The sequence below is a fragment of the Balaenoptera acutorostrata genome, chromosome 3 (assembly GCF_949987535.1).
Source record: "Balaenoptera acutorostrata chromosome 3, mBalAcu1.1, whole genome shotgun sequence".
Lineage (NCBI taxonomy): Eukaryota > Metazoa > Chordata > Mammalia > Artiodactyla > Balaenopteridae > Balaenoptera > Balaenoptera acutorostrata.
In genome coordinates this window covers 514,909-528,543 of record NC_080066.1, presented here as the reverse complement: position 1 = coordinate 528,543, position 13,635 = coordinate 514,909, and the positions used below count along the sequence as shown (strand labels likewise).

General features: G+C 42.2%; 1 protein-coding gene and 1 long non-coding RNA gene across 2 annotated transcripts in view; one reads left to right on the top strand and one right to left on the bottom strand.

The window, feature by feature from the left end:
• Positions 1-1,738, bottom strand: part of LOC130707754 (uncharacterized) — a 36,618-nt gene extending 34,880 nt beyond the window's left edge. Inside the window, exon 1 of the long non-coding RNA XR_009007776.1 lies at positions 1,590-1,738. This is a non-coding gene — a long non-coding RNA (uncharacterized LOC130707754). The remainder of the gene's footprint in view (positions 1-1,589) is intronic.
• ODAD2 (outer dynein arm docking complex subunit 2) overlaps positions 1-10,557 on the top strand; it is a 243,746-nt gene extending 233,189 nt beyond the window's left edge. Inside the window, exon 22 of the mRNA XM_057544609.1 lies at positions 9,032-10,557. Coding sequence (XP_057400592.1) covers positions 9,032-9,145 — 114 coding nt within the window. The 3' untranslated portion in view covers positions 9,146-10,557. The remainder of the gene's footprint in view (positions 1-9,031) is intronic.
• Positions 10,558-13,635: the final 3,078 nt, after the last annotated feature.

The following is a 13,635-nucleotide window of genomic DNA, read 5'->3' as shown; positions in this document are numbered from 1 at the left end:
AAGCATCCTAAATGCCCATCAACAGATGAATGGACAAAGAAGATGTGGTACATATATACAATGGAATATTACTCAGCCATAAAAAGGAACGAAATCGGGTCATTTGTAGAGACATAGATGGCTCTAGAGACTGTCATACAGAGTGAAGTAAGTCAGAAAGAGAAAAACAAATATCATATATTAACGCATATATGTGGAACATAGAAAAATGATACAGATGTACCGGTTTGCAGGGCAGAAATTGAGACACAGATGCAGAGAACAAACGTTTGGACACCAAAGGGGGAAAGTGGCAGGGTGGGGTGGTGGTTTGATGAATTGGGAGATTGGGATTGACATATATACACTAATATGTATAAAATGGATAACTAATAAGAACCTGCTGTATAAAAAAATAAAATAAAATTCAAAAAAAAAGTATCATGCAGAAATCCTACTTGGAATATTATGCCACAATAAAGCGAAAACATGTACTTACACAAATGAAAAAAAAAAAAAGAAAAGAACAAAAACTGAGTCTCAGGGAAAGTTACCCCAGGTCTACACAGTGAGAAGAATGTAAGACTCAAAACCGGACTGTCTGAACCCAAGGTGTGAACTCACAGCCACTACCTTCCATAATCTATGACCACATTCTTTTTTCTTTTTTACTCGAGAGAATTACCTTTGTCACTTTGATCTGCCCAATAGCAAAATGCAATTCTAAACAACCGTGTCCATGTGTGTCTTTTTATCCATCCTTACCCTATCTTTTCTTTGGCATTCTTATCCAGGAAACCTCCGTAGACACAAATGTTTTTTATATTTGATAGGAAGAAAAATGGAAGAGTGACTTGAAGCTGTTCCAAGTGACAGTGTGAGCTTCTGCCCAGGGCGTGCAGAGACTTGTCGCCTCCTTTTCCTCTAGCAGAGAGCAGGGTCCCATGAACTCCTGATCCAGCCAGAAACCAAGTCATTCTCCATTTCTAGCATTCTGTAGAAGAGGGCTGTTAGAGCACTCTTTTTATGTGACCTATTTCTCCCACCCAGGACAGCAGACCCAACACTCTATAATCTCGTGTGTGTGTGTGTGTGTGTGTGTGTGTGTGTGTGTGTGTGTGTGTGTGTGTGTGTGTGTGTGTGTGTGTATCTGGGCACAACAGCGCTCTAGTGGAAGGCTCATGTAAAGACAACTTGAGGGAAAACCAGAGGACAAAGCTACTCCAGTGTGAAGGAACGTCTACACAGAGAGGGCAGCGGATGGAACCAGCAGACCCTCCCAAGCTCTGTGGACACGGCCCTTGGATCACAGGGCACGTGCTCCTGTCACCCAGAGGCAAGCAGACACCGTGGAAAGGCAAGCTCCTTGCTTCACTTCACCGAAAAGCAGAATCAGAAGTTTTGCCCCAACCAGCAAATGTAAAACGTGTTTTGAGGCCCATGGCTCTGGGGAGCTGCCACGTGAAATGAGTTACCAAGGCGCAGAGTTGGGGTCGGGACCCACCCAGAGTCTCTGCAGCAGAGCCCAGCCCGCCGGACAGCCAGGAGGCCACCAGCCCGGAGGACAGGGCCCAGAGGCTTCGTGCGTTCCCGGGTCGCGCAAACCTCACCTCAGTGCCTGGGAAACTGACAGCAGAAGAAGGGTTCAGATCAGCTCTGGGAACGCCAGAGTTTTCTGGAAAACCCGCTGAGCTCGGCGTGTATGCAGGTATTTCAGCGCTCCTCCGGCTCTAAGGAGAACTCCTATTCCCAGCCTGGGTTCGCCCGAACAATGTCAAGTCAAACCACAAGAAAATCTGTTATCACTCAAATTGGTACTTTTCATACAACTGAAATATTACATAAAGTCATGAACTGTTAGCTGTAAAAGTAGAAATTGGACGCAGACTCCGATTCCCTTGCTACCTTTGTCTCACCTTCCAGGGGATGTGAAGCTCGGGTCACAGCTGCATTCTGAGGGCATGTGCCTTGTGATCAAAGCCTTTGCCACTGCAAGAAGTACTCGTGGGCCCAATCCGCAGACCCCTCTCGGTGCACCTCCCCATGTCCTCGTTCACACCAACGCTGTGAAAAGTTAAGTGTTTGAATGATGTTTGAAAGTGCTCTGTGCAATTAAGTTCTAAAGCAAGGGAGCTTGGTTTTCCTTCAGTGTATATATGAAACTCCCAATAAATTTAAGGTCTCTGGGTATGTTTGGGGGAGGGGGAGGATGAAAAAGAGGAAAGTTTTTGAAAGGAACAAACACTTCAAAAAGGTAAATCGGAGGTGTTTTTCCTCCTTATAAGATTTTAAAATGTTTTTATAGTTGGAAAAAGTCTACAAATAAAAAAATATATACTGGAAAAAAAATGCATACCAATTCCATAATCACTTGTACCCAGTTTGCATCTCACCTTCCTAAGGAAAGTACTCCTTTTGAGTCATGACCGCAAAGTATCACATACCACCTTCCCCTTGCCGTGTGTGTTAGTGATTTGAAAACATGCTGCTCTTTCCTTTCTGCTAGCTGCCCCTCAAATGCAGGATTTTGCACTAAGTTTCCATTATGTGGCTGTTTATAGTCGTTTTAAAGCGTTCCTCCGGGTGCCCTAGTTTGCTTGTGAAGCTCTTAAGAAAAACATATATTCCTGAGCCTAATTCAAAACCAAGACACATACACAGTACATGTTGTTCAGATAATGGTTTGGGAAAGTCGCACATCCTTACTCAGTTTGTAAAGCAGCATTAGGTACACAGCCTCTGGAGGTATTAACAACGCAATGAGTAGCATTCATTAACGGCAAAATAAAGTTCAGGGAAAATAAATTCAGAAAGCAGCATCACCCAGAGAGGGTCCTAGGGATGCCTCTCAAGTATCAAGCCCTTCCTGCCTTCAGCGGGCAGAGAATGTTACACTTCCAGCTCTGCACCCTTGATTGAGAACGTTCCTGGCTAAGGAAAATGGCCAGAGCAGGATAAGATTAACCAACAAAGAAAAAATCCCAGTGCCTGGCACACAGTAAGCTTGGTAGCTAATAAAACCATTTCACGCTGAACAAACATCAGGTAGCCTGTGGCCCGAGGCCAGTGAGTCACTGAAGCCATGTTTAAGGGGGCAGCTGTCACCTCTACCACATGTACCTTTCTAAGCCACGCTTTTCTCCTTTCATCTATTTTTAAACCTTTCACCCTTGTCTACGTTTTAGTCGTTTAAAACACTGGACTGCTGGGCCCCCCGATCAAGCTTTTAGGCCAAACATTCACTCGCCAGCATGTTGGATACGGAAGGAAACCTCATGGTGAGAGCGAGAAACTGAGGCAAAATTAATTCCCCGAAGAGCAGTAGTCCTTTTGACGCACTCAGGAGTAGAAGTTCCGTAATAGGCAAAGTCATTTTCGCAGTTGGGTCATAAAAGGTACTGGCACTGACGGAACACTGTGTTCTAACATAGCGTGTGTGACGGCACAGGGCATGATGCCCTCCCAGCAGCCCTGTCCAGCAGACTCTGGGGGCCGCCAGCACGCCGCAGGCTCTGTCACAGACACAGGTGCCAACAGCATGCCAGACGTTTCACACTCACTGTGCGCTGGTTTAGGTGATGTGAAATTATGTAGCTGGCATCAAGGGCTTGGGAATAAATGCATCCGACTCTTGGAAAGCTAGAGAGGGAACCTCAGAACAACACCCAGCTCTGGGGGGGAGCATGGGCAAAACGCCGGCCCGTTCTTGGCAGGCATCAGCCAATGGGCTGCTTTCCGAGGGAGCCGTGCCAGGCAGCGGTGGCAGTGGCTGAGGCCAAGTGAAGCCTGGACCATCGGTACCCACGGAGTCAACCAGAGACAAGGGAGGGCCTGGAGCAAGTGCGATAGGGGCAGACGGACCACAGGGCCTAAATGCCTGCTTCCTTGTTCTTCTCCAACTAACCAGGGCTGGGCTCCAACGAATAAATGCCAGAACCAGACTTTGGAACTGGTGAAGAGATCACCATGATAATGGATGGCGATTGCGGAGCACTTACTTTGTGCTGGGCCCTTGGGTTACGGGATTCGAATGCATAGCCTGCACGAAGGCAGGCTCCCATGGTCCATTCGTGATGGGGACGTGCAGTCCGAGACACACAAGCCTGGCCGCCCAGGAGCAACTGAAAGTAACTGTTATCCTGGTTTCCCTCTCTCTTGAAGCTAGAGAGCACAGTCATGTACTGTTAAGCTCTTTAAAGTCTCCTACCTTTGTTCCACTCAGTATCTCTCTCTCTCTGAAGTTGCTCCCCAATAAGCCCCCTACTCCAAGCTCTCCAAACCCTCTCTTCAAAACCGGGTGGATCCTCTGCCCTCTCTCTCTGCCTTTCCCCTTTCCTTCCCATCTGTTGTTGCTTCTCTCCACAAGGAATCCTCTGCCCTTTCTGGTGTAACATCTCCCTGCCTGTGCTTCTCCAGTTTCCCCCCTCACACACGGCCTCAGGGAACAATCAGACAAAACTGGAAGAGGGGAAGGGGGGGGGGGGGTAAAAAGATCAAAATATAGACCGCAAGAGCCTGTGAACACAGGTGGTCAAGCACTTTTAAAGGTGTGTACTGTCTCGTCCATCTTCACGATGACCCTCAGAGGTAGGTGATCCCATTAAACACATGAGAAGGCAGAGCTGAAAGGTTCTGTAACTTGCCCAGTAAGTGGAGAAGTCAGGATACAAATCCAAGGAGCTGCAACCTCATAGCCCACGGCCTTGACTCCTATTTGACACTGCATTTTCTACAGAGGAGCTGAACAGCGTGAGGAGCCGTCTAGTTCCTCACTCAGGCAGGTAGTTGGGGTTCGCAGCTGGAGCTCCATTCCACGTCTCCCCAGACTTAAAAAAACAACCACAAAAACTGCTGCGGGAGAGGCCCAGACTAGAGCAGAGTGAGGCAGGCTGTCCCTGTGAGGCAAGCTTAGGTGAGTTCTCCGTAGCAAGTCTCTGCCCCTATCGTCCTCCAGTTTTCTGAATAGCATATGCAGGGCAGTTGGACACTGGACCCTTTCTACATCCCATTTGCTTGTAGAAATCAAGCTTTTAAGGTGGCATCAGGCCCCCTAATCCAGGGCCCAGAAACATCCACAGGTAACTGACATTATTCATTATGATGACATGACTATAATTTTAAAAATTAATATAGTAATAAATATTGTCTATTAAAGTGATTTAGACTGGTGGGAGAATGTTAATGCTGTATTTTATAAGACAGTGGAATCAACGAGGGAACTCATGAACTCATATTAATCATCTATTGTACTTGGGAAAAGGAAGGAGAAAACCCTCAAGTGATTATATAATTTGCTGAGAAACTGATTGGAACGTTTGGTTTTGATAAAATAACTAATTTGAAGATTGGAAAGTAGAACGAAGGGGAAAACAGGCCCCCCTGAGAACAGAGGAGTATTTAGGCTCCCTCGACGTCAAGCCTGGGATGCTCTTAGTTAATGATTTAGTAATGATGCAGCAGCGTGAGCTCCCCACGTTCACAGCAAGCGCTCCGCACATGAAGGTAACAGAAGGTTACAGCGATGAGGTGGGAGACTAAAATCTGTGAGAGCGTGAAAAAAAAGTGGTGGATGAACTTCTGTGCTAAATACGCATTCAGAAGAGACAGTCTAAATTTCATATCGCTTTCATATAATAGTAAGGTGAGGCATAAACAAATAAGTAGATTGGTAAAAATACCAAACTGTAGATCAAGAGTTGAAAGTTGCGCGCTAGGAAAGGGGTTCAAGTGTGAGCTGCTATAGAAGGACTTTTAAGCTACGCGCTGCAGTAGCCCAGGAGAGCTGGCTACTACTCTGTTCTTCCTTCCACTTTTCCACTATTTCCTCTTTCTGCAGAGAGAGAGACAGAGGCAGAGAATGAGAATATAAATTAAGTGTGTTCGTGTGTGTGTGTGTGTGTGTGTGTGTGTATAAAACTGTAACAATCTTATACTGACCTATATTCCCATGGCCACATCCCAGACTTTGTCAATTCTCAAGACAACCTTATCTATAAATCGTAAACTCCAAATAATCCATTCTCAGACTATAATGTCCTATTTTTCAACTTCTTCCTATGCTTCATTCCCACTGACACTGTTTTCCTACCTCGCTGAGTCTCTCTTCCTAATTCTCCCAGATTATCAGTAGACTTCTGTTTTACTTCCCTTCCAGCCCAGCCCAGACTGCATCGCTGTTCAAATGAATCACAATCCTATAATATATGTCCTCTGTCCTACATCCTACACCTAGGTTACTGAATGATGCTGGAGAAAAACTCTCAATAACACTCTTAAAAGATAAACTGAGGCATTTACAAGAGTCTATTTGAGCAAACATTGATTCAAATCAGGCGGCACCAAACTGAAAATGGTTAGGAGGGCTCCACCAACAGGAGCCAGGGGATGGTTTTTATAGAGAAGATGTTACCAAAAGTGGGGTCTGTCTGCTTGTCGCTCAAAAGCCAATAAAGAGGCAAGGTTGGTGGAAAGGAGAGTTTGCTTTATTTTGGATGCTGGTAACCGGATTGGGGGTGGGGGGAGGGTGGACCCCTGTCCAAGGGCCTACTCCCTCCCACACCGCCCTGACAATCAGGGGGCAAGAGCTTTTATAGACAGAGAGAGGGGGCTCTGTGCAGAAACAGCACAGGCAGCTCTGACGGTCATCTTGACATTGGTCACGCGGTGGTCTGACCAGAGTCATCTTGATCGTTTAAGTACCTACAGGACGGCTCACAGGACATGGCTCAGAATATTACCTATAGCCCTTGAAGAGGAACTAAAGGTCCTTGACTTTGCTTAATGACTAAACTATTTTTATTTAGTCTTGCTGGACTGTTTTCCTTTGCTTCTGCATTTTCTCACTTCTCTGATTAAACTTATTCTTTGGCTTAAGGAGGTTTAAGAAACTGGTAAGAGAATGAATGAAAAGATGGACTGTAGAATCTAAACTGGTTATGGAGGAAGTGAAGACAGGAGATGGTTTAAGAAAAAGTACACAGGCCAGTGGGCTAGAGGTCATGATGAGAGCAAACAAGTAAGTTCAATGGCCAAATCAAAGAGTCTGGAGGTTGGACCGTTGAGAGTGATGAAAAATAAAAATAAAAATAAAAATAAAATAGAAATAAGAACCAGGGTGTGACCCTGGAAGTGGGGGCTAAAGTGTGGTGAAAATCACTGACATGAGGAGGTCAAGAAACGGAGAGGCCAGACACCCTTCAATACCCCAGTGTGATCAAGGTCTCCTCTTGTACAACCTCCTAAATGTTTCACATTTTGCTTTCTTATTTAAGTCATCAGTCTACCTGGAATGGATGTTTATGTATGAGATTACATACATTTACATTACATTTTCATTTTCTTCTCTTTGGATAACCAGCTGTCCTTGGGCCATCTGTTGAACAGTTTAGTCCCTAAATATCCCTTGAACTCATTCCTTCCATGCTGTTTCCGGTTCTGCTTTACTCAGTTCTTATCGCCTCTGGCCTGATGTGTTGCAGTTCCCACCAGCCCCCTCTCTCCACAGTCCTTATTCTATTAAGTTGTCATAAAATTTATCTTTCTAAAATACAAATATGACCATGTCACTCTCCTGATTAAAGTGCTTCAACAACTTCCTTTTATTACCTGCAGAATAAAAGCCAGACTCCTAAGCCTGCCATATTTAAGATGTTACACAATATTTTTCTTTACAATATTTCTTTCCTTATCAAGACATCCTCATTCTATGACATTATCCACATTTGTACTCAAAGGCTACTGTATGAAAAATGTTCAATTCAAATTACATTTTAAATCTTTCATCAGAACTATTAGTTAGAATTATAATTGATAGATTTTAAAAGTTCTAATTAATTTACTTGATATTTATTTGGCATCTACTGTGTATCAGGCGCTCTATGGTTTTATAAGATTCTTCCAGAGTTTACCATCTAAAGTAGGACAAAAAGCATTAATACAAGTCTGTGAAAAAGGGAAGAATACAAGTATAGCAACAGACATTTGAGCAAACAACTGTGAGAGTTCTGATGAGGGAGAAATGGCATTCTGTTTGACAGAAATCCATGGAGGCCTTGTAGAAAAGTTAGCTGGGTCACGAAGGGTGGATAACAGAGAGTCAGAGAAGGAGATGGGAGGGCATTTTAGGTAGAGTGATGGCAACAATCAAGGCAAAAGAAGTGGCGAAGCGTGACCTTGGAGTACAGGATGGAACAGGAGAAAGATGAATGGCTAGAAAGGTAAACTGAGGCCAGAGCACAGAAATCCTTCAAGGACAGGCTAAGAGACTGGGCTCTAGTTAGCTGGCATTGGGAGTCAGTGAAAGTCTCTATTAAGGGGCTGATATAATTAGGTTGTGACACGATGGGGTAGACTGGAATGCAGGGAGATTAAGCCTCGGAGGATGCACCAACAGTCTAGGCATGATATGCTGCTAGCTTGTCTCCAGAGGTGGAAAAGCCACAAAGGATGCAAGAGAAATTTCAAAGCAGAAATTTCGAGCAGTTAGATGACCAAAGAAAGGAGGGAGAAACAGGTCTAGCTCAGCACCATTAAATAAAAAGGTAAGAATTTCATGAGAAATTCCTGCATCTGATTAAGTACCGTTTATATTTGCATTTGCCACAGTGGAATTTCTCGGCCTTTTTTTTGGTGACTTAAAAAGTATTTCCTGGGGCTTCCCTGGTGGCGCAGTGGTTGAGAATCTGCCTGCCAATGCGGGGGACACGGGTTCGAGCCCTGGTCTGGGAAGATCCCACATGCCGCGGAGCAACTAGGCCCGTGAGCCACAACTACTGAGCCTGCGCGTCTGGAGCCTGTGCTCCGCAACAAGAGAGGCCGCGATAGAGAGAGGCCCGCGCACCGCGATGAAGAGTGGCCCCCGCTCGCCGCAACTAGAGAAAGCCCTCGCACAGAAACGAAGACCCAACACAGCCATAAATAAATAAACCCAAAGTTAAAAAAAAAAAAAAAAGCATTTCCTATTTAACATCATTCTTATAGCCTAACTTTACGTGTTCAGATTAATGGCTTTATTCTTATTTCCCTTCTCCCCCTGCTCCTCCGTGTGTGGCAGCTTCTACTGCATATGGTGGGGTCGCCTGACCAGGATCTCCAGGAAGCCGCAGCTGGCTGTATATCCAACATTCGCAGGTTGGCTCTTGCTACAGAAAAGGCGAGCTACACTTGAAACTTGAACGGACATTAAAGCTACCAAATGTTACACGACACAGGCCATGTCACTCCCAGGGCCAGGAGGCCTCAACTGGGAAACATTTCATAGCAAATCCTTTACAAACAAATGTCTGAAAACACAGGAATTTAGAAATGCAAAGGGTGCTGTTCATCCAAAAATTGTATGGGTATTTTTGTTCTATTTTAGGGATATGCCATGTAAAGCCAATATATTTGTGATAATTTTCCAGGAATTTGAGAATATATGTACACGGCTTGTGTGTGTGTGTGTGTGTATATATATATATATATATCGGCGATGCTTTTGTATTTGTGGTGATTTTAATAAAGATATGGCCTTCCTGTTGTGCGTTTTTAGAGTCATTCACGAATGTCTTTAGAATTCCCTTTCTGTTAAACCAATCTAACTGTCCTGACACTATGGTTTTGTTTGTTTGATTGCTTGCAACCCACGGGAGAGCTGTGAGGAGATGTGCTGATTTCACAAACTGCTACGGAATACAATTCAGAGTTAAGCAGCTGGGCTGAGAGAGAGCATCCCGAGGTCATTCCAAGTTTCTCCTAAAACTATCAAACATCTGAGAAGACAACGTGTAACTGTCACTGTACCAGACAATGCAAATCACAAAAACATAAGCAATGAGTGAGATTTTCACTTTTGGATTTCCAAAGTATAAACAATTAGATGTTTTATTTCCCTCATAGGATTCACCAACACTTTTATTGAAAGAATTAGTTTATGCTGATGTAAGGATAATATTACTTGACAGAAAATTGCTTTGAATTTCTGAACTTGTTTTCAGCACAAACAATACTTTTTAAAAAGTGGCTACAAAGGATTAATGGCATTTTATCAGGTTATAGAAACATTAGAAGCCACTTAAAAGAATCACATATGTAACCTTGGTGTGCTGCAATGTTTGGGAACTAACCGTCCCCAGCATCTAAAACTAGCGAGGAAAATAGCTTTGTACGCATCCACTCAGTAAACTGACAATCTCACTTAATGCTTTAAAGAGCAGGGAAGGTTTTATTGAAAAATATTAAGTACTGTGTATGTTTTTCATAATTTGGAGAAGATCATAAACTTAACTGAATTAAATGTAAATAATTTATATGAAATGAAAAGCCTGTACAGGATGAAAATTATACCAGTGGAAGATTCTCCGATAAAAAGGTAAGGCATTTCTGAGAACTTTACGGTTTTGTAAAACACCAATTCATCTTCACTGCTTTTCAAAGGAGGTTATAAAAGAGGATAATAGAAACAAGGAAATGGTATCAAGGCTAACAAAGAACAGAATTTAAATAATAGTGTAAATCCTTTAGCTTTAAACAGTAGTTATTTCTAATGTTAAAGTCACTGGTTAGCTGTGTTTTACTAACATTAAAAACACATCTAGAGGGCTTCCCTGGTGGGGCAGTGGTTGAGAGTCTGCCTGCCAATGCAGGGGACACGGGTTCGAGCCCTGGTCTGGGAGGATCCCACAGGCCGCGGAGCAACTAGGCCCGTGCGCCACAATTACTGAGCCTGCGCGTCTGGAGCCTGTGCTCCGCAACAAGAGAGGCCGCGACAGTGAGAGGCCCGCGCACCGCGATGAAGAGTGGCCCCCGCTTGCCACAACTAGAGAAAGCCCTCGCACAGAAACGAAGACCCAACACAGCCAAAAATAATAAATAAATAAATAAAAATAAAAATAAATAAAATAAAAAATAATCAGGTTAAAAAAAAAAAAAAAAAGAACCTCACTGCCTCAAATGCATTAAGTGCCCCAAAAACACCTATGTTCCTCCTGTACTTAACTGTAAAAAGTGGAATTCTCTTACTCAGTGAGAAAGGAGTAGAAAGAGAACAACATTGTATATGATACTACCTAATGCTGTCACTGTATTAGGTACGTCCTACTTGTGCTCTCATTTAAAATACAGGAGAATTGGTAAAACGGCTAATCTCGTATCATACTAGGGTCTATCTAAATGGGCACAGTTATTCTGCAAGGACAATTTGGCAACGCACACCAGAAGCTTTTTAATTTTTTTGTGCCCTTTGGACTATGCCCACGGGTTTATGTACAAGGGTGTTCAGCACGTCATTATTTATAATGGTAAAAACGTTAGGGAAAAATTGGTTAATTCAATCATGGTGCAACCTCACCGTGAAAACATGCTGTAGAATAATAATGACATGGAAAGCTTTTCGCAAGACATTGTTAAATTGGAAAGCCGGTTCTGAAACAATGTATACAGTGTGATCACATTTTTAAAATTATAAATATATACATGTAGCTAGTCACAATGAAAGAAGACGGGACTTATACACACCACACTGTGATTAGTCAAAGAAGTGATTATTTCTGAATGGTGGAGTAAGAATGATTTTTGTTGTCTCTTTTGCTCATCTGTGTTTTCTAAACTATTTTACAATAAACATGAATTACTTTTTAAAAATAAAAACACTCTCAGTGAATTTTACTTTTTTATTCTTTGGAAACTTCTAAGGCAGACATTCTTCCTCATACTAACTTTAAAAGAGAGATCCTCAGTTTACAAATGGGAGACACAACCCATACATAAATTTTTTTTTTTTTTGACGAAAGAATGGTCGCTTCAACATCTAAAACACTATAATATACTTTAACCTACAAAAATGCACATTTGTAATAGCTTTCAACTACAACTAATAGTAGTACAGCGTACTTGAAGCATGCTGAAATGGCCCATAACTAAATTCTGAAAATTTTTTTTGTCTAAGCAGCTGAATTCTATTCCAAGAGCACCAAAAGCAGACAAATGAAATAACTCAAAAAGTCATTGATAGATTGCTTTATACACACTGTTGTTTTGAAAAGAATGATTTTGATCCATTCATTTGTTTATTGTTGTAGATGCCTAAGACAAACAATATTGGGATTTACTGTTTCTTTATGTATTTTGCCTGAATTAGTCTAATAGAAATACACTTCCAACCAATAAATAAATATAGTACAGTTTCATAGACGTCTGTTCTCCTTTAAAGCATCGTGTTTTTCTCCTTTGTGCTCTTTTTTTTCCCTGCTCTGTTACATTAATTTCCCCTCATTCCAGCAATTGTTTTCCTTCTTTTTTTCCTCCATTTTACTTTCCGTGTCTCCAGCTTCTGCTCCCATTTTCTCTGATAAATGGTTGTTACATTTTCTGGCTCTTAAAATGCCTTTTGCTTTAATTTCCATAAATGCAAGATGTAAAGTTAATATGTCAATGTTTCTGATGCACAGCTCTCACGGCTGACTTGAAATCATGTAACAGATGGAATCCTTGTACTCCCAATCCATTATTTTCAAAATTTCAAGTAAAAGTAATTATTCTTTATTTGCATCTATCAAGACAAAAGGGAGCTTTTCTTTTGCCAGTTCATGCCACCCTGATTCATTAGTTGATAAAAGACATCCTTTGCACATTACATAATTGGCCCATGATGTTTGGAGTTAAGATTTGTCATTTCAGTTTAGATTTATGTCCTAATTTATTTTCATGATTGAAAGGTATATTAGTGTATATCATCATGATTCATACATATTCAGAATCTACAGCTGGTTAGTTTGCTCATAAAGAAAGACTATATATCAAAAGGGAGTTCAGACAAGATAGTGTGGATAGTTAAATGCAAATCCTATTTCATTATTGGAAGAAAATTGACCTTTGTCAATAATTAGTTACATTATCAGTTACAAACATAAATCCACAATGGTAAGGCAAGTAATGTAAAAATGAGTGAAAAGAGCTGGATTAAAAATAATAATACTACTGAGACAATTGCCAATTGACCTTTAGCCTCCATGTCTGGGAGAGAGAAGGGAGTGGTGGAGACTGTGGAGAAGTGGAGAGTGCAAATTACTACTCATCTCTAGCTAATTGTAGCAAGATCTTATCATTTTTCAAGAGAAATTCAGATTTTTATAGGCAATCAATCACCCAAATTTTAAGTATTGGCAATTTCATTGCCATAGCAGAGTACAACAGATTGGGTGGCTTAAACAACAGACATTTATTTTCTCACAGTGCTAGAGGCTGGAAGTCTAAGACCAAGGGGCTGACAGGCTGGTTTATGATGAGACCTCTTTCCTGGCTTGCAGACAGACACCTTCTTGCCGTGTCACAAAGAGATTAATCTCTGGTGTCTTTTCCTCCTATAAGGACACTAGTCCTATGGAATTAGGGCCCCGCCCTTATACATCATTTAATTTTACTTATCTCTTTAATAGGCCTATCTATCTCCAAATATTGTCACATTGAGGGTTAGGGCTTCAACATATGAATTTGGGGGTGGGGGACACAGTCCACACCAGCAACCATGCAGAAAAATCAGAAAGACTCTGTGAGCCAGAACTCATCAGTCTGCAATGTCATCACCTTCTTCTATTAGAAGGAGAGTTTAAGTCCTGACATTAACATCCCTAAAGATGCCTGGAGCTAATCAATAGAAAAGCAAGGAAAATAATTTATGAA